The sequence below is a fragment of the Rhododendron vialii genome, chromosome 9a (assembly GCF_030253575.1).
Source record: "Rhododendron vialii isolate Sample 1 chromosome 9a, ASM3025357v1".
NCBI lineage: Eukaryota > Viridiplantae > Streptophyta > Magnoliopsida > Ericales > Ericaceae > Rhododendron > Rhododendron vialii.
The window spans coordinates 28,371,954-28,392,965 of record NC_080565.1 but is presented as its reverse complement, the minus strand read 5'-3'; the positions used below and the strand labels follow the sequence as shown (position 1 = coordinate 28,392,965).

Here is a 21,012-nt window from a genome sequence, read left to right as displayed (position 1 = left end):
CGCTCGATTTGCAAAATTCCCATCATTTTGACCAAAAAAAGAAGAAGAAGAAGAAAGTAAACACGATTACGTTAGGCTCTTTCCTCGAGGTACCATTTGTCAAGTTTAATAAAATCTGTCGCCGATCAAAAAAAAAAAAAACGTGATTTGCAAACACTCGCATGAGTAGAGGGGCCATCTATATAAATATTTGTGTTGTAGGATGTTTGAATATCGTGTGATGTCCCAGTTTATATGACACTAGCCAAGTTATTTGATAGACTGCCACATAGAACAATTGATTTGCACACATAAGATGTCATATATCACATGGTGGACGGATTATGTGATGAAGACTGTGGTTACGTACGCACTATTAATTTGATGCATGTAGCACTTTATATGATCCACTCACATGTATTATATATAGACCTATCGTGTGATGTTATTGGTTTCATACATGACACCCCGTCAAATGATACTCAAATGTTTGGAGCAAAGGTTGTCATCATATAAATGAAAAATTCTCCAATCACCTGTTATGGTGCCACTTGTTTAATTAATTTAACGATCTAATAATCATCTTAAATTTTCTCCTAATTGTGTTGCTGTTTTATTTAAAACTATCTTTCTACAATTATACATTGCCCTTTTTACTAACCACACTTTCCTTTTTGTTTTTAGTGTGTGAAGTTACCAAACCACCCTTCTACTTTTCAATATTTCCTTTTTGTTGTTATCCAAATGAAATTATTTTTGTACAAATTACGTGTAAGGATACTTTGGTAATTTCACACACTAATAGAAAAAAGAGAAATGTGGTTAGGAAATAGGGCAGTTCGAAAATCACTCCCCTTTTACATTCATTCACAAACAGCTTTGGCGTTTCTGAGAAAGATGCAAACCACAATAATAGAAACTATGTACAGAATGTCAATTAGGCAGCTTGCCAACCACATTTCTTTCCTCTTAATTAATTTTTCAAAAATTCTTCTTAATTCGAAGTGGTTCAACCTGTTTGGAAACCGTAGGATGGATTTATGGTTGTACAAAACATTTCAATTTTAGGTTGTTCCACTATTGATTGTTATAAGGTCTGGATATTGGCTTGCTATGTGGTTTGGGAATTATGTGATCGAAAAGTCTTAAAGGTTAGGTATTAACCCTAATCACACTACTTCAACTCATTTAAATAAACATTTTTTTCTTGCCGATCTCAAACTTGGTTGTCCGCTTACTATTAAAATACATACAAGTCAAAAAAGAAAAGGATAAATTGCGCTTTTAGTTTAAACTATTGACCATGTCGTTACCGTATCAAAATTATTAATTAAAACACAACAATTACAATTACTCCGTAGAATGGCGGCAAAAGTCCGAGTAAAAGAATACACTATTGAATCAGCTTCAATCAATTTCTACTTCAATTCAAAAACGAGTTTCAGGTTTTGGTTATAAATTCTAAACTAAGAAAACAAAGTGGAAAAAAGTTTCTAGGGCTTTGAATCCGTTTTTTCCCTCGTAGCTTGATTTCGCTTGGTTAAGCACTATTCATTCAAATCAATTCAGGATATTCACGGATAATCAATTGGCATAGATTATCTTCGCATAGCACAAGTTGTCTTACTAGTACGAGCCGTATCTAAGTATGGTTCGTCTAATAACACGCCTTGTCTTATAGTAAAGCATAACATATCTCAACCAACTCCGTGAATCAATAATAAATCGTGTATACAAGTGTTTGAAGTCTAGAATACAAACACAAGAAGTTGATTTAATAGGAAGCATTCAAACCATTCGTTCCGAAAATGAAATTACCCCTAAGTCATACAATCAATGTTCAAATGAATAATCATTAAACACAAACAAAATTCAAACTTTGATCGAGAGAAACCTTCATCTTAACCCTAGAATACGAGATTAGCCAGCCATCGGATGGAAAACGGTCGTGGTTCTGTTGGACGCTGACACGTGAACCGACTGATTTCCAGCCGTGGGTCGACTCGTTGTACAGATGCAGCCGTGCTCTGATCTCTTTCTTCTTATACGTATGTTCCAGTTGCCGACTAGAGAGAGAAACCCATTTTCTCCTCCTTTTAAATCCCAGCCGACTTAACTTAATTCTTCAATTAGTAGAACATGGCCCCACCATTAGTCAAGATAACTGAAAGACCTTGGGCCCAGCTGGAGGTCAAATTGGAAGTCCAAATACGTACATATTCAAAACTGGTACCCATTTCACTCGTGCACAACGGCGGCAGCTAATCCCGTGCATCAAATTTAATCGGTTTTAACGTATTAAGCTTCAAAACACCTACAATACAAAAAATAAAGCAGTGAACTCTGAGTAACAACATAAACGGACTTAGCAAGGATCAATTAAGGGCGCTTATGTAAATATTTACATGCCTATCAGTTATATCAAAAAAATCAAATTTAAAATGCAACTTTGGTATAATGCTTTATGATTAGCACGATCCGATTTAAAGAAAACACCTTCTCATCGCATTCTTTGAAGCAAATTCTTCAAATAACACTGCAACAAAATTGACATGCAAAAGCTATCCTAAAAGGGTGGTGACAAAAGAATTTTTGTCACAAAGATGTCATTAAAAGAGTGTAGCTAAAAATATATATAGTGACAATTTATCAATCTTCACAAATGTGTCACGTACTAAATGCTTGTTAACTTTAGTGACAAACATAAATTTTTTTAACATAGTCTTAGTTTTAGTGAATATAAAAAAAGTTACATAAAAAGAATTTTAATAATGGACACAAGTATTGAACCCGAGACCCCATCTGTATGGGAACTTAAGTACACGACGTTGAAAACAAACGAGCAACATCAATCGTGTTACATGTTTGTCAAAATATAAGTGAATATAATATATTAACATGAAAAAAAACGTTTTTTTGTTGACTTAGCCCGGGGGTTCTCCAAGTTTGTATTACCAAAAAATAATTTTGTATGAGTTTCTCACATGACTTTATTATCTTCAAAAAAAAGTTCACCCACCGGCCCCCTCCCCCCCCCCCCCCAACCCTCAATATAGTTTCGTATGGTCGGATTACTTTTCATTGATAGGGTTAGAATAAATTCAAATATTTCAACAAGTGATACTCCTATTTTGTTTACCGATAATGACTTTTTCAACATTTTTTGATACCATCTGTTCCAGGTATATATTTTGGTAGTGTTTCATAACTAACCGTTACATTAATTTATGCTTTCTCCGCCGATATATTATATGATACTGTGGTTTTTTTTTTTTTTTTGGTTGATTAAATCATGCTACAGAATTTGAAATCAATTTTCATTCTATTCTTTCCTAGTTTTTCTTTTTCATTTTCTGTTTTGCTCTCTAAATTTTGTGAATTTTCAATATATATATAAGATAAGAGTTTGTCGGGCCTTGTATGAATTATTTAGTGGAAATGACGTGAGAGAGGACGTCATCAAGAGTGCGAATGATTAAGAGCTTGAATAGGTTGACTCGCTTTCATCTCAAGCGAATTTTTTGTCTGCTACATCATTTTCTCTCAGCGAACTAGTGGCGAAGCCAGAATTTAACCAATTTGGGGCACTGTTCAATTGGAGTTCACTAATATATATTTTTGTTCTAGTAATACAGAGTGTCTCGACCTGCTTGCGCTGATCTCGGACTAATCCCTACAGTCCCTCCAACAACCTTTTTGTAGACACCCCAATTTGGGTCTCCCAATTGGTTTACTTTATTTTTGGTTTTTGTTTCTCCAATGATGAAACGGATTAAGAATTAATACTCCAAGAATGTCGATTGGTTGAGCTTCGAGTATTTGATCCCCCTTTTTTTACCCTAACCAAGCCTAACCAGAATCTAACTAGCGCGCGCAGGTTTCCTTTCCGCGCTCGTTGGTTTGTTTACCATCAGTCAGTCAACTAGCTTTGACTGGTGCACGTAGATCCACGATCTGCATGCGCTGGTTAAAATTACAGCCGACCTTATACTTTTCATTTATGCGCTGGTTCTAGTAATACAGGGTTTTTGGAAGGTTTTTTTACCCTAGCTAGGAAGCTCTGTTTTTGGTCAATGAAGCTTTATATTACATGTAGATGTCTTATAAGATCAATACATTTTAGAACCGTATTTGGAAGCAAAAATACCACAAACTGTGAAAAATTCTATTTTCCCGTCACTTCTAATGGAATAACTAACGGTTTCACTTTAGTCCATAATATAAGGGGTATAAGTGTTAAAAGTATAGTTGAGAGGGTGTCTCTAAAAATCACTCAAAGTACGGGGGGCTAAGTGAAAATTCCCCCTTTTTTTAAACAACGAAGATTTTTTTTTTATTAATCATTGGACAATAATTACAAACACTAAAAGAGAAAAGAACAAAACGGCATCACAACGAGTAGAAAGCATCTCAAACCACATTGCCGCTACATTGTTCTGAGTGAATATTAGCATAACAATTTTGAAGGGTTAGAACTTGCAAGCTAGCCCAGTTGGTCGGGTGCTTGTTCTAACTTCCAAGTCCACTAAGGCCCCAAGTTCTAGACTTAGCATCTACCGACTTTCTAATTCATATTGTATGAGTTTCTTGTCATCCCTTTAAAAAATATAGAAACGTTGTCCCAATGATAATCAATCCAATATAACAAAAGCTAGCTAGTGGGGTGGTCAGAGTCCATGTGGAGGGACTGATTGGAGTTATAGTGGTCCAGTTGGCGGCCGTGAGATAGGACCATACCTAAACTTCACTTGGTAGTGCACCATCCCAAAAGGAAAGAATTGATTTATCAAAAGTGCAATCTTCTTTTAATTTCCGAGGTCTATGATTGGAATATTGATGATAAAATAGGATACTATGGGAGACCCCAAAGGGCAGGCGCATTTGACAAGTGCAGACGTGGGTGTGATGTATGTATCATGGAGAGGGACAGTAATATTGGCTAGCTACAAGTTAAACCCTTAATTGTGTGCCTTAAGGGGCTACGTGTCCCTTCTGAAGGGCACTTCTCAATTTCGTGGTTGCAATTGTGAAACTTTGCACATCATGAATTGGGTGGCAAAATTCTTGACGGTGTGGAAATAAAGTGGTCCGTGGTCCAGAGAAGAAACCGATTGTGGAAGATTACTCCAACCATAAGGTTACAATCTTTCTTGACTAGTGCTTCAAATCGACCCTACAGCCGGGTTGAATATAAATGGGACATATATGACAAATATTATTTACTTATTTGATATTTGTCGTAGCACATGATATGTCAATCGTGTTTAACGTACGCCCTCATCTTTCAAATATCTTAGATGTAAGCGCACTTAATATGTCGGTCAGTTTCGATGTAGTTTTCCAATTCTCAGATATGAACTAAAGTGAGGTAGGTTAGAGGCCATAGCCGGAGATGTTGAAGAGTCTAATCTACAGAAGAACATATATAACAAATCGCCAATGAATGCTATACCTAGCTTGATCATATTGCCTTGTTTAGGATTTCCATCTATCTATTTCCCAAGAAGCTTATCATCTCTTCTGATCTAGTTTACATGGCTTAGCTGCTATAAAACTGTGGAGAAGCCTCTGCAGTTCCATGTAAATTGTCTATTTTGACAATCAATGACCTATATTTTAAAAAAGTTTCTTCTCAAAAAGAAACTTTCAACATAATATACTATTTAAAATTAAACACTTTTAGATGCTCAAAATGTTCAAAGAGAAGCCTAATTATTTATCATATTGATGATTATTCTTTTATGACTAGGAGGGGAAAAGAGAGATTCCTAGGAAGGGTTGGAGTTGGTCTTTGTCGTCTTGGGAATAATCATAAAGCCTTTTTGGATTGCAAGCCTAACATTCTAGAAAGTGCCCACAACCAGGACATGCCCTTCATTCTCCACATGTCGAATATGTATGAGGTTGTTTTTGGAGAAATTCACCAAGAAGCGAAAAGAAATTACGATGAAAAGTGAAAATAAATGAAAGTGAAATGATGTGAAAAGAAAATTTATGTTCTCCTATTTGATTAAAATGAAAAATTTATAAGAATATTGCAAGAAAAAATATGTAGCTACTAACTTGCCCTTAATACTATATAATAGGGAAAATGATAAGAATGAAAAAGTTATGGGCATAATGAGAATTACCATAAGATGTGGCAACTTTCACTAGCAAATAAAATTTCCTTATTGTTTTAGCAAGAAAATGAAATTTATGTGAACCATGTTTAAAGGGATTGTACTAGGAAATTTAGTTTCTAGCCCTTTTTATTATTTTTATGCTAACCAAATACCAGGAAAATATCATTAGTTTTATTCAGTTTGTTTTTATCAATTTCACTCTAATCAAAAGGACCCTAAGAGATAGAAAAAGTGATAGAAAGAAAACAATTTCATCTCACTTACGTTATTAATTATGTATGTTTTGTTCTTCCTATTTTGAGTACCCTTGCCCCAACATAACAAAAAGATACTTCAAACACAGTGTAAGAGCATCCGCATCACCCTCTCTAAATTTTGGACCAAATTACACCTTAGAAAGTTACTTTATTACTTTAACTACTCACTTTTAAAACATCTACAACATCAGGCTCTCTATATTAAAGTTATTCCATTAAAAATAGTGTTTCTCTATTTTTTATCCCATGAATGCAAAAGCAATACTGTGTGAACAGTAAAATAACCAAATCAATTGAATGGCCGTTTGCCTTAGGGTCCTTTCTAGCTTTCCTCCAAAATAAAAAATAAAAAATCAATTGAATGCAAAAGCAAAGCTACTGACTTGAAAATGGTAAAATATTCAATACCGTGTGAACAGTGGCTCGTGATAGGTAACAAGCAACTGTTGCAATTGTAGATTACAGAGATGGTGGAACGAGGCTGATGCACATGATTTTTCAGAATTCAAGTTGCTAGTTTAGCTAAGAAGGACAAGTAGATATACTAATGCGGATGCTCTGACACTGATTGGTTACTAGTACTTGCTTTGCCTATAATATCTGGCTAACTAGCCAAATAAATAAATAAAAATTAGCTAGTCAAATAACTAACCTATTGGAGACACCAAATCGTGCAATTAATTTGAGAGACGTGTGAGAGCGTCTCTCTCGCCCTCGAGAGATCCAGCCCCCTTTTCCCCTCCATGATTGTGTGGTGCTTGAGATTTTCGTTCTCATGAGTGAAGTTCTCTCATTCACCTCATCATTTTTTGACAGTGGTGAGTCTTGTGATCCAGATTTGGGTAATTTAGCTCTCGGATCCGTTCAACCTCGGCAACGAATCTGTGGGTTATTCAGTAGCAACTAGCAGCTAGCAGCGATGGTGGCACCAGGCGACAGCGACTGCGATGCAAGGCATGATTGATTTCCAGATTGTGAGCTCCAGTGCCGAAAAGATTTCCTTCAATTTCATTTTCTTCCAACTATGTCCACGAGCGGATCGACAGCCTCTAACATCGTGGCTGTCATTTACGGCGGAGTTTTAATTTGTTGTTGTTTCTTGTTTTTTTTTTTTTTTTTCCAGACCTTTTAGATTCTTTGTACCGTTGTGTTTACAAATAAATTATTAGTAATAATAGTAGTATATGCTTGGGTTTCTCAAAATTGTGCAATTGATCAAGGAAGCTGCCCCTTTGTAGCTTCAAGAGACGATCCTTGCTGACTCCCAGGGAATGGCCACTGAGAGATTTATCTAGTTTCTAGTTTTCCATATATTCTTTTGGAGAATGATTTTCACACTTTCCTTTTATTCATTGGTACTCCTTTTCTTTCTTTTTTTGTCTTTCACTCATGTGAAATTACTGAATTACCATTTCCTCTTGAATCACTTCTTTTTCATTTGAAGGGCAAATTAATACTTTTACTTGAATAAAAACAAAAAAAGGAGTCCCAATGAATAAAAAGGAAGTGTTAAAATCATTTCTCGTCAATTATTGTATCAATCAGCATAAACAATCATGACATCAAACTTTACGAGCTTAGCAATGTTCGTTGCGCCCTGCAATGGCTGCCGTTCCGTGTAGTAACAAGAAATTTCTATTTTTAGGACTATGGCAATCACATATGAGATTTTCTATTTTCCAGGACCATGGCAATCATTAAACTATTGTTATGATAATTTTGTTCGTCTTTTCTGAATTTTTGAGTCACGTTATATTTTTTGGACTAATCATTCTCCTTGACGTGAGGAGAAAAACAATAACAAAAAGCCAAAAAAAAAATTCACTAAAGACAAAAAAAAAAAAAAAACCCCAAAACAACTGGTGGTATTTTTTTTAATTTCGTGCAGTCTTATATGAATGTTTCTTCGACTTTGGTCCACAGTTTCATACTTTTTTTATTCTTCTCATCGAGACGAATGATTTATCCCAATAATTACTACGAAAAGCTACATAATACGAAAATTAAAAATAGCCAAAAGCATATCAGATGAAAAATTTAAGGAGTTTAAGGCTTAAATGTCCCACACGAAATGACATGGCTCCATTTGTTTCAACGAAAAATATTTTACTCATTTTCGGTGTTTGATTGGACAATTGAGAGTAAAATGTTTTACTTGTAAAAGATTTTCCTAAAAGGGAGGTAAAATAACTTTTGCTCAAAACATCCGTAAGCTATTTTCCGATTCAATTCCCTTGCGCAAAGCACTACATTATCCCTTGGGTCTGCAACCAATCAGCCTAAAATCTCATTCGTTTCCCACTTTTCCCCCAATTCTCTCTCTCTCTCTCTCTCTCTCTCTCTCTCTCTCTCTCTCTCTCTCCCTCCCTCACCTTTGATTGAAAATCTGACACAGAGAGATAAGAGACAAAAGGAGAAAGTTTGAAGTGTAATTTATTTCATTATTATTTTTATATCTCAACCAAACACCAAAAAATATAAGTTTAAAATTTATTTTCTAAAAAAATATTTTACATTGTAAGACATTCTGCATCGAAATAAACAGAGCCATAATTTCTGAAATTAAAAAAAAAAAGGTACTTCTGTGCATAAATTTTCTATTTTCTTTACACCAAATTGAAGAATTCAATTAGATCTTTAATTTCGTACAATGTACCAAAATGAAAAACTTATGCACACAAGAACTTTAGTTTTATCCTCAAATTGCACGTATTTTTATAGGTAGCACCACCTAAAGAGGGATGAAGGGAGATTTTTCTCGAGTTTTTGTGATGGAGAAGAAGTTTGAATCATAAGCTTCACCATCCATCGCAATTTACTCATTTTGGTTACATGTAAATTGTGGTATTCTGATTTAGCTCATCTGCAATGGAAGAGACATGTCATGAAAAGAAAAAGACGGAACCATGATATAATTATATTGACATTTAATTTTATCACAGCACTCGGACATTATGAAACTCCACAAGTTTATGCTGGGGTTAAAGTGTATGCATTCAAAGGAGAAAGGGAACCAAAGGAAAAACATGAAGAGAGAGAATACCAAGAAAAGATGGATGGAGAGGGGAGAGGTAGAAATGCTGAAATCATTGCCCATATAACATCATTCTTCAAACTCATGCATGTGATCTAAAAGGTAATTGGCAGCCAGTTCTTCATTCTTGTTGCATGCAAAGAACACCTCCAAAACAAGTGCTCGGTCAAAACCCATCGCCTCGAGCTGAGGAAAACGGATAAGAAAAGCCATCATCAGCTAAATGCCGAAACAAATTGAAATACATGTAGACCAGAAAGCAACACTACCTAAATCTATTCCAGAAATCAAGAGAATTTTTTCCCTGAATTTATATACCAGAAAGGCAGAAACAACAATGTTTCTACACAATGAGATGAATATTGCATTGAGAATGGTGACTCAGGATCGTAATATGTCTAAAGAGACTTCCCCCACTACAAAAATCTACTGGTATTTCCGCAAAATAGAACTACCCACAGCTACTAAACCAGATTGAAAACTACAGGCAATTAAATAAACAATGAAGAGCTAAAAATTGGAATAGTCAGTGGTTCCTTTGTCGTGTGTGCTCAATGTCACTAACATACAATCAAATAAAACCAAGTCAAAATCGGTTTTTAATATGATGAATGGTGCACAAAAGAACTGGATATTCGGGGTGGTTCATCTGAACCACACATTATACATAGAACCGGTTCCTTTCCACTTAAGAGAAAGAATCAACAAGGTTTATTGACTTTAAATTTGGCTGTAGAGTAACATTAACTGAGAGCCAACCTTCCCTATATTCATCCAATTGATATGTACTGTTAATGGACTAGGTAGCAGGCACATATTGATCCACTTCCAAAATCTGTTTACTTTGGCGTATAGTTTATCCAAGAAAGAAAGTACATAATAGGTGAATGGATGGCATAGTTGAACTATCAATCAAACAGGATCTACAACAGGGGTGAAAATAGCCCCATAACAAGGAGGAATAACTAACTAAAAGAACACCCATAATGAGGATGAAACAATCCATCATTGCCTTTGCCAAAGATAGACTCCCTAACCCTCTCGGTTTGAACTGCTAGACGCCTAGATATCTAATGATTTATGTAGATCTTGTACAGTTGTATGCATATTCCAAAAGGCCAAATATTTCAGACCACTTCAAGTAATGATTCCCACCCTCCCAGATCATAGTTACCCAATCAATATGATAGTATACGCGAGTGAATAAAATAACAAAGGCACTGTTAAATCTCTTGTGCAAGAACACCAAGCTAAGCAGATCCAAATCAAAAGCTTAAGAGGTAAGGATAATACTTACACGTTCTATGGCTTCCCGTTCCTCAGGTGTAACTGTTACCGCCTGTGGCATTGCTGCAGCGAGATCCCCCAAGACGTTCCTGATAGCACATTACCAGCTAATCAGAATGTCAACATTCACAAGAAAATTGAAAATATATATCAGTTTAACCAACTAGAGAACATACCCCTCTCCACCTTCAACAGGTTCATTGATTAGGCGAAGGAAATCAGCCTGGTGCTCCTGAATCAGCCGCATCAGGTGAGGGTTTTGCTTGCCTAACTCCTGAAGCATGGGCTATCAACAAGAAGAAAATAGAAAAGGCCCTTTAGTATTAGGCAAAGGAAAAAAGAAACTTTACACCTATTAAAATGGTAGGTGAACTGGCTAAGCGAAGGCAGCAAACGGTACTAAAGAACCTGCAAAATTTGTGGATTGGCCTGCACCATAGTTCGCAAAGCTTGGAACTGAAACAGGAAATTCAAAAGTTGAACAATGTGAAGGACGCATATGAAGGCATGAACACAAGTACATGCACGCATACTGTCCTCCCAACGCGCCAGGGGAACCAAAAATAAAAACATAAAAACCGTGTGTGCCCAAACATAGAACTATATACATTTATAGAGAAGCACATACCTGCTGACTGTTGCGAAGAAAATCTAACGTGCCTGCCCCAGCAGCATTTGTACCCATGTTTGGCAGGCCCTATTGCCAAAAAACAAAAATGCAAGTCGTCACCAGAAAGAATGTACAGGAAGTCATCATAAACTCTACAAGATCAAAAATAACATGACCATGGACCAGCTACCTGGGGAAAGAGATCCAATGGATTTGCATTGGGTCCACTTGAAGGAACAGGTGCTGATTGTGGAGGCTGAGCTGGTAAATTTGCACCTATCCCACTCGCTGGGGCTGGGGCAACAGGAGGAACTTCAGCTTGCTCAGGGATACCCTAAATAATTAGAGAATTATGTAAAAAAAATCACAAATCTAAATGCAAAACCTGAACATAGAACCTCTAATCTTCTTCTTAAGGAAGTCCAAGAATATATAAGCAACAACACTCGAAATATTTTGCATCTTACTCTTCCAATTCACCTATGTCAGGGTATACTCAAGATTCCCTTTCAATAAAAAAATTAAGAGAGAGAGAGAGAGGACTCAAGATTCAGTACAAAAGATAGAATCATCATTTTCATAAAAAGAAAAGAATAATAGCTATAGAGTGCACTGATTTTACCAATTTAGTATATTTTATTTTGAACCCACTGAAACACCTCATGACCAAATACTTCCCAATTGCAAGTAAAGACGTAAAATGATCAACTAAAGACACTAACAGTATATAGGTATTCAACAGCTCTTTCAGGGTTGTTAAAAGCTGCACGAAGAGCTCGAACAACGGTATCTCTATCCCAATTCCCTCCACCCATATCAAGAATTTGCTGGATTGTTCCCTCAAGGTTACTTCCAGCAACCAGACTCGATGCTGCTTGACCATAGACATCAGACTCTGACCTGGTTGAAAACAAAATATCAGATTAGAAAAGAAACCAGAGAACTGAAATATACGGCCATAATTCAACCAAACAAGAAAAATACTCACACAGCAGCAACTGCCGAGGTAGGAACTGGAGGTGGAACAGGAACAGGAGCAGGCGAAGGTACAAGAACAGGTGCTGGCGAAGGTACAAGAACAGGTGCTGGCGAAGGTACAAGAACAGGTGCAGGCCTGTGAATTAGAGATGACACGTGAGCAAAAAATAAATTATGTGATCGACAAATGAAAATTACAATGCTTAAGGCACTGTTTGCACGTATAAATCCTATGATTCAAACTCACGACGACGTTGTTGTGGTAGGAGCTTGAGGGGCAGCAGGAGGGGCTGGCGCACTTGTCTGCGGTACCTACACAGACAATTAGAGGCATTTCACATAAGCACCAAAAATAGCCAGTTAGGTACAATGGAAGTTTTTTTTGGGGTAACTGATACAATGAAAGTTCAAAAGAAAAAATAACATTACATAGCACATCATATTCAAAGAGCTTAGACCTGCAAATCAACCTTATTTATGATGCTAGTACAACTAATACGAACTAGTGTACATTTTGAGGAGCTACAGCTCCATCTAAGAAATTCGGTATGGCAACAAATATTATCCACATTTCTCATCTGACATTACCATATGGTAGGGATGAACTGTGACTAAGCTTAATCTCAACGTGAAGATGTCATTCCTTATGCTCCCCAAAACTAGCCCACTTAATGTCAGCCCAAAGCTCCAGGCCAGGCAGAGGCAAAGTGGAAGTAATTTTAAGCTAAAGTTTCCTGAGACCACAAACTGTCAAACCATTCCATCCACTCACAAGAAAGGCCTCCTCGGGGAGAAAATCAGACTTCATCTGATACTTGACTACACAGAGCCTAACAACTTGCAAACTTTGGTAGCCATGCACTTGATACAAACAGGGCCCAGCAGTTCTAAGTAGGTCAAAATAAGAATTTAAAACCTGAAGTCCAGCCACTCCTTTCAAACATCAATTTTGCAATTCTAAGCTGGAACAGGCCTTCCACCATTCGGTATAGTTGAATAGTACGTGGATAACAAGTTGTACATCAACCAAAAAACACGCACAAATACACAATCCTTTCATTCTCGAGGCCAGGTAAGGTCCAATAATTTGATCACATTGAATTGGTAGTGCATAATTCATCAATGCCTGAACCCATAAATGCCACTATATAAACAGCCCCCCACACTCTACAATGCCTTGTCTACTGAACACAAGGAGTATTACAGAATTACTCGTCCTTTGGGGATTGTGTTCTGCAAGCAACTGAAATAGTTAAGTACAGTTGGCAGCAGCATCCCAAGTTTACTCTATGAGAAGTTGAGAAACCAATTCGTAGGAACACATTTCCAGAGTTCTGGCCCAGTTAATTCTACGTGCAGAAACTCAGAGACAGAAAACATATGAAAATTTGAAACGCAAAAGAAACGATCTAAACACTAGTAGTTCTGACATGCCTACCTCCACCTGCTTAAACTAAACCCTCCCTACCCAAAAGTCAATCGCTTACATTCAGAGTCAAACTAAAAGGTCTTCCATCTACGATTTAGGAGGTTTCTACACAAAATCAAAATGCCTATCCAGTCTAGGAAGGGCAGGGCAAACTAACAATAGGGCTGTCCATGGATCCGACCCGACCGACCACCCGACCGAACCCAACCCAAAAAATGAGACAATGGACGGATTTGATCAGCCATTCAGGTCGGATTCGGGTTGATTTGGTCGGATTTTGCATTTAGTCGGTCGGGTGTTGGATGCACCAAATAATTTTTCGGGTGGCCCGACCCAACCGACATACATATATATAAGGAAAAAAAAAGTTAAAAACCCTAATCCCCATTTCATTATCTAGATTCCAGACATCCACCCGCCTCCTGTCCGTCACCTCACGCACGAACCTCTCTCTCTCTCTACCTCGATCCCACCTCTCTCTCTCTCTCTCTCTAATGGAGTCCACTTACAGTTACAAGAGGACGAAGACCAAACTTCCCCACGGCCCAACCACACCCTCCGCCTGCTTCTCCACTATTCCTCCACCGGTTACACCGACAGCTCCACCTCGTTCTCAATGACGTCCTCCGCCTCTGGGCCACTCTATTTTGGGAAAAAAAAATTGATTTTCAGGAAAAAGGTGTGTAGATCTGTGATTGTGAATGGCTATTTTGTAATATTATGATTCACTTTGTAATATTATGCTGTGAATCACTGAATCTTGATCTGTGATTGTTCCTTGATCTGTATTTTTATGGGTTCCTCGATCGCTCTCCTGATTTTTGAATGAACTGTGAAGTTTTATTTTATTTTTTTCAGTCCGAAGACCCGACCGAATCCGACACATACAACCCGACAACATTTCGGTCGGAGCCCGACCAGTGGTTCGGTCGGTCTCGGGTGCATATTTCAAAATCCAACAGTCAGGTTGGATTTCCGACCAAACCCAACCCGCGGACAGCCCTAACTAACAACAGTGAGAATGGAAAATAATTAAGCAAAATCTTACAAAATCCTATTTGCAACAAATTCGAAACATGCTCAAAGCCCTTCATTCCGATTTTATATTTATAAGAAGCAATGAAAACAAAATTAACACAAACGACTCCAGAATGGTAGCTCTTACCTTAGTTGTAGGTGCAGTTGATGTTGTTGAACCTTCACCAGATGAGCCCTTATTCTGGCATTGTTAACCACACACAGAAAATCAGCACCAAACCAACCATAAGTTCTGTTATGACTCAGAAAATAGTTAACCAATAAAGAGAGATTAATATAATCAACAACAGAAAACACAAACATAGACAGAATATCTCTGACAGAGATCTATGCCCACACCATGCATCAAACTAGAATCTCACCGTATCCATCCCCCACCAAAATCCTTAGAAAACTCATATCCCAAACTCTCACGGCACCATCCCTAACCCTTAAAACAGGGAAAAACTCGCAAACCAACCTCTTTCTATGGGCACCGGAACTTGAGTACAGAAATTGAACTACTGGCTTTCTTTGGTTCCTTGTTTGGCTCGGACGGAGAAGCCGCTCCCTTGAAATGTCAAGTTACACTTGTTCCTTCCATCCCGTCAAACGCAGTTTGGTTGCGATAGCTGGAGGGTTGACAACCCTGGTCTTGCAAGTGTTGGGTCAAGTCCAATTTGTGAGTTCGCATAAGAATAAAAACATGATATCTTGATATAACCCAACCACGTATGAGCACACTCTTCTGTCAATGCACCAAATACCCCAACTACTGCTATTTTTCCTTAAAACCACCTTTCTCCATAGCCGCTCAGCTTCTAAGCTAAAACAGCACCACCGTCATATCTCAAAACCTCTCTCACGAATAGACATGCCCAATTGTCCCAGACTCCCAATTCACAAAATGATATTTTGATTGTTTCCCTTAACCCCCACACGAAGAGTTTCTTCAACTTCTTAGTGATTAACAGGGCTATGATAACGTGTCTTAGGAATTTCTGTAATTGAAAAATAGGCTTTGAAGTCATTGGAGAAGATGGTTGCCTTATCTTGTCCACATTATATGTTCTGCATATGATTTGTTCTTGCCATTTCTCTTCACCAATGTGATGGACCGACTTGAATGACAATGAAGGTAGTTGAAGAAGGGCCTTATAGATTTGTTGGGACAGGTCAAGGAACAAAAATTAAGTTCTTTAGTCGCAACGGCCAAAATGTTACCATTCCCTTGGAAAACGAAACAAAGCATGAGTGGCATAAAGGATTCCAGCATCTCCAACAAAACACATGAAAACAGAAGTTGTCAACGCCGATTTGAATGTATTTGACCATATCTTTGTTTCCGTTTCACACTACCACATACTTTTTGATTTCACAATAGTTTTTCTATATGAATTTTTAAGTCTTTAAGTATTTTCAGTTTCAAATATCAAGCTTTCATGCATTTTTGTGTGTTCTAGTTCATGTTGCGAAACATTCTGTCATTTCTTGTGTTTCCTAAACATTTGCAAAACATGTCATAAATCGTTTTGTTTCTGTGCAGCTATGCACCAGAATGAAATCTTGAATTTCTGGAAAGGGGAAACCAATATTAATTATCACATATTCTAATGACCCGCTCCCACCCTGTACAATACTGTCCACTTTGAACACCAAACCCCATCAAACTTCCCAGTGAGGTCACCCAACGGACTATGGTGCCCTCAAAGCTTTAAAAGGCCTTGTACAAGGTAGAATGATGATCTATTATTTATAGCACTTACACTTCACCTCTATATAGTCATCGGTCAGACAGTCCCCCGCATGAGTCTCAACCACCCTCAGGCCTGGAGGCGGGGCTTCACACATATGTTCTTTGTTGACAACTATTTCTGTCTGTGAAGCTAAAGAGGAAGAGTTTAAGGTCATTGAGGAGTCTTTTGTTGTGCTTGAGGATGCTAGGGAGCTTCGTGTTAGGCCTAAGAGTGCTCTGACGAAGGTAGGTACGTGGAAAAAGCAAATGCTTTTGCTCGCTACTGCCTCCCACTGGGGGATTGCTTCTTGCATCACCGTTTAAAAATGAAGTACGTGGTCATGGAGAAATTTGACAGGAAGCTTGCAACTTGGAGGAGACGATCTATTTCTCTAGGGTGTGAAGTAGACACCATTTGAAAGTAGTTTTTGTAACTTGCCAAAATGTTTGATATCACGTGGAAAACTAGTTAAGTGATTGCTAATTCAGACCATACAAGGGCATTACAAAGACTTTAACATCAGAAGGGACCACTAAACAAACAATCCTGCGTTAATAATCAATGGACACAATAGAGAAAATTTTGGCTACCATGTAGCCCTGGAATTAAACCATATTTTAGTAAAGGGGCATTAATTGGCAATTGGCACATAGGAACCTGGTAGAATTTACGTACGAATAAAACATCGGCAATCAACGTCAAAAGGTGCCTTTAAAACACAGACAATAAACCCAACAAGGGCCAAGGTAATACAAATATGCAAGTGAAGTCTCTTCCCTGAAGGAATTTTGAAGAAATATTACTGTTACAGTACTTCAAATGAAAACAAGCTTTACCTTTGCTATCATGACGACGACAAAACTATTTTCGGCAACCTTGTTTTCCTCTAGTGTTGTTCCATCTTTTAGAACCTTCCCCTGATGAATAAGCATCTGTTGCCCTGCAGGGTACAAGGTTGCCCCTTGCACAGACTCTATATTTTTCTTAACATCAACCACCTGAAGAAGATGCAAGCATTTTCAACAGCACAAAGAATTCAGAAACAAGTTAAAAGGAAACAAGTGAACCTAACAACAAAAAATAGCTGCATCATATAAGAATGAGCTTGCATCAACTCAAGAAAGCCTTTTTCCAAGTTCCAACCACTTACGAACTGGCAAAGATCGAAACTACTTTGGCGGGAGAATGAGGCTTCTTGACGAGTTATGTCAACAATAACAATCATCTTCCTGGGATTTTTTTTTTTTTTTCCAGAGGGGACTAGCAGATCCCGGTGTTTAGCCTTAATTTGCTACTCTTAGGTCATGGCCTGTGCTCCATAGTTTACGCAATTTGAACCTAGTTTGCTTTGTGTTACAGAAGACACAGATATCTATAACATTTCAAGTGTAGGTCTGCCACTATGCCTTCCATTGCTGATGGCAATTCAAACCACCACATGATCTAAGGTGGCTAACAATTTGTATGAAAACTTCATCTAGAGTCCTGGCTTGAACTAATAAAAGGTTCCACATCAGTCAACACTGCACCCTAGAAAGAGTAGCAACATGTCTTAGGTGTCACACTCCATGGAGTCCCCACGCTACATTCCAACTCCCAAACCAAAAAATAGGAGACATGATCCAATATATTCCTACCCTTGGACACTCCATTGAAACTTTAAGAATACATGGAAGCACCTTATTCAACTGCCAGGCAAGGAAAGCAATTCTTGAACGTTCCTATAAAGTGAGCCATAGTCCCAGACCCATGGGAATCAATAACAGAAACTGTATGGTCATGAATTTGGAAATGAAACATCCATTCAAGATTTCAACTCAAGTAGACTTGAAATAAAGCTTAAAGGCAGTAAGGGGGAAGCTCAAGTGAAGGACTGTGGCATTTTGTTTGCTACTGTCCTGACGTTCCAATGAGGACAAATTAGCTAATTAGCCTCTGGGAAGTGCACAATGACCGTCAAAACATGGAACGCGAATGCTGTGGAACCTAGAGCAGCTTGAAGCTCTAAAGGTAAGTTCAAGTGGAAACATCGGGTGGAGATGGTTTCAAGGCTTAGGATGGACAACAGTTTTGCTGTACTTAGATTGTATGGCAAGCTGAGCCATTGTCAACTGAAAAGAGGACAAGTGGAGTGCTGAATTATGCATATAATGGGTCCTCCTATTCCTAGCATTACTCTTGACATAACCAGCGTGTAAGAGAACTATAACACTGGAAAACAATGGGAGAACACCATTCTGGTTTTCAACAACCTATATAATGCTTTTCTCATGCCCAAGTTGCCCCTACACAATAGCGGCGAATAGCCTCAGTTTTTAGACTAATAATTCAATTTCTGCAGCTGCTTGTTTTCTTTTCCCTCTCATTTCATTTATCTACTTCATTTTGCGTCGTGCAAACCTTCAAAATCCCTATTCAGTCAATCTACAAAGCAAAACAATTCAATTTCCAAAATTTACACAGCCTCAAAATTTAAGCATAAATCCCTATAAATCCACACAGTACACAAGTACGCATACCAGTAAACAAAACCACATACACTGCAGCAATCAAAACTAATGAAGTAAACAGTCTTTTCATCCAATTCCTGAACACATCAGATCGCGAGACTACTAAAGCCCGAATTCTAGTATCAAAAGCAACAAGACAAAAGCCCTAGCAAAGTGTAATTGTGAAAATTAAGAGAGAGGGAGTAGGGGAGAACCGTGTCGTCGGGGTTCACTTCAATTTCGAAGTGAGTTCCCTTGAGAGTCTTGACGAAAATCTTCATCTTCACGCTCTATGTAATGGGATCTCTGGTTTTCGACTCCCGCCAGTCGAGGCGACTGCTCCGATCCGATTGGGGAGGAGAGAGAAAGAGAGAGAAAACCGAAGGCGCAAGTAAAGAACAAGGATCAATGTTCGTGTTTTTTTTTTCCTTGTGTAGATAAATTTGCCCCTTCATGGCGTAGAGCGGTCGGTGATTGCTACACCCTGTCATGATGGTGTTAAACACGCGCCACAACTTGCTCTTCTAGTGTGGATACATGAGCTGGGAGTCGGGGGCTATCTCGGAATCTAACATAAATGATTCATACAAATGATTCGAATTGTTTAATATTTTTTAAAAATTTTATGGTATGTTTTAAAAAATCAGCTGAGTCAAATATCGGTGAATACTTGATTTATTTACTCAATTTTAGATTCATTAACTTGATTGAATTAGGGTTTTTTGCAGGTCAATGATGGAATTGGGTTTTCAAAAATTAATCGAAATACGTGTAAGTTGGATCGAACACATGAGTTTTTTAAAAAGTAATAGTATTTTTTAACCGTGGAAAGCGCGTGGGTTTAAGTGTTACAAGAAGAGAGTGAGAGTTGGTTTCCGGACGAGGAAAAGAAGAGATGAGGGAGGTAGCTAGATTGATGTGTCTGCCCCAGCCCCCAGGGAAGGAAGGACGCTCTTTTTTCATACAGACAGAGAGAGTCCTCATCCACCGCCTGATTCATGCACCACCGCTGTCCCTAGGCCCTACTCTCATGAGAATATTTTTTAAAGAAAACCTACCTTTAGGGTATGTTCCTCACTAACCTTTTATTTTTGTATTTTTTCGGTATTATTATTTATTTTTCAGGGATTAACTATTTTTTCTCATGAGACGAATCAGTAAAATATAAAATATGATTCAAAGTCTTTTTTTTTTGTCATTCGTTAATTCTAATCCTAATATATTCTATCTTAGAAGACTTGAAGAGGAGATGAGTGCTTACGGGAATTGAACATTGTCCAAATGCATATGAGTATAAGTGAGGCACAAACTGTACTACACTTGCAAATATGATTCAAGGTTAAAAAATATTTATATATGACGACACCCAAGACCAAAAGATAGCGAAGTGATATATTTTTTGGTCTCTAGTAAAAAAATTTATTCTTTAGGTCATAATTTTTTTACAAATAGCCAAGCCAAAAATCTTAACGCGGGTCTAACAAATATTCTGAATAGATAAAAATAATACTGAAACAAAATTTTACGAAGAACAGAGCTATACATCAAAATAAAAGATTTCCAAAAAACTACGTGAGTCTAACAAATATTCTGAAAAGAAAAAAATAATACTGAAACCAAATTTTAGGAAGAACAGAGATTTACATCAAAATAAAAGATTTTTGAGACGTTTGTGGACTCATCGAGCTGGATTTGTCATATTTAACAAAATATGAAATCGTTCCTTTCAGAAGGGTAATTCATTACACGTACCATACTTTTATTTTTCAGATGAGAGAAACGAAGCAATTTTGTAAGTACGTAATAGTCAAGTTGTTTCTACGCTAATTTATATAGAGGTTTCAATTATTCCATAGGTTGTCTCATGAGTTTAACCTTTCAAAATTAAAAGTCTAGTGTAAGTTGTTGTAACGATACGTCTTTATACTTCCCCACGTAAAAGAATTTTGTTTCATTTTTTACTTTCCTTAATGCAGCTAGCTAAATCGGTCCACTAGCTTCAACGGTTTGTGACTTTGTGCAGAGTGCAGTTACGTGAACCACTGTGTTCGGTTTCTAGTTTAGTTTTAGT

At 37.6% G+C, this 21,012-nt stretch overlaps 1 protein-coding gene across 1 annotated transcript; it reads right to left on the bottom strand.

The window, feature by feature from the left end:
* Positions 1 to 9,268: 9,268 nt before the first annotated feature.
* LOC131300608 (ubiquitin receptor RAD23c-like) lies at positions 9,269 to 19,442 on the bottom strand. Its single transcript, XM_058326535.1, has 12 exons — positions 19,157 to 19,442; positions 17,289 to 17,450; positions 14,865 to 14,918; positions 12,518 to 12,582; positions 12,281 to 12,406; positions 12,015 to 12,192; positions 11,483 to 11,626; positions 11,311 to 11,379; positions 11,091 to 11,138; positions 10,859 to 10,968; positions 10,693 to 10,771; positions 9,269 to 9,581 (listed from the first exon to the last, which is right to left on the bottom strand). The coding sequence occupies exons 1-12, from the start codon at positions 19,220 to 19,222 to the stop codon at positions 9,465 to 9,467; spliced, it is 1,218 nt and encodes a 405-aa protein (XP_058182518.1). The 5' UTR covers positions 19,223 to 19,442; the 3' UTR covers positions 9,269 to 9,464.
* Positions 19,443 to 21,012: the final 1,570 nt, after the last annotated feature.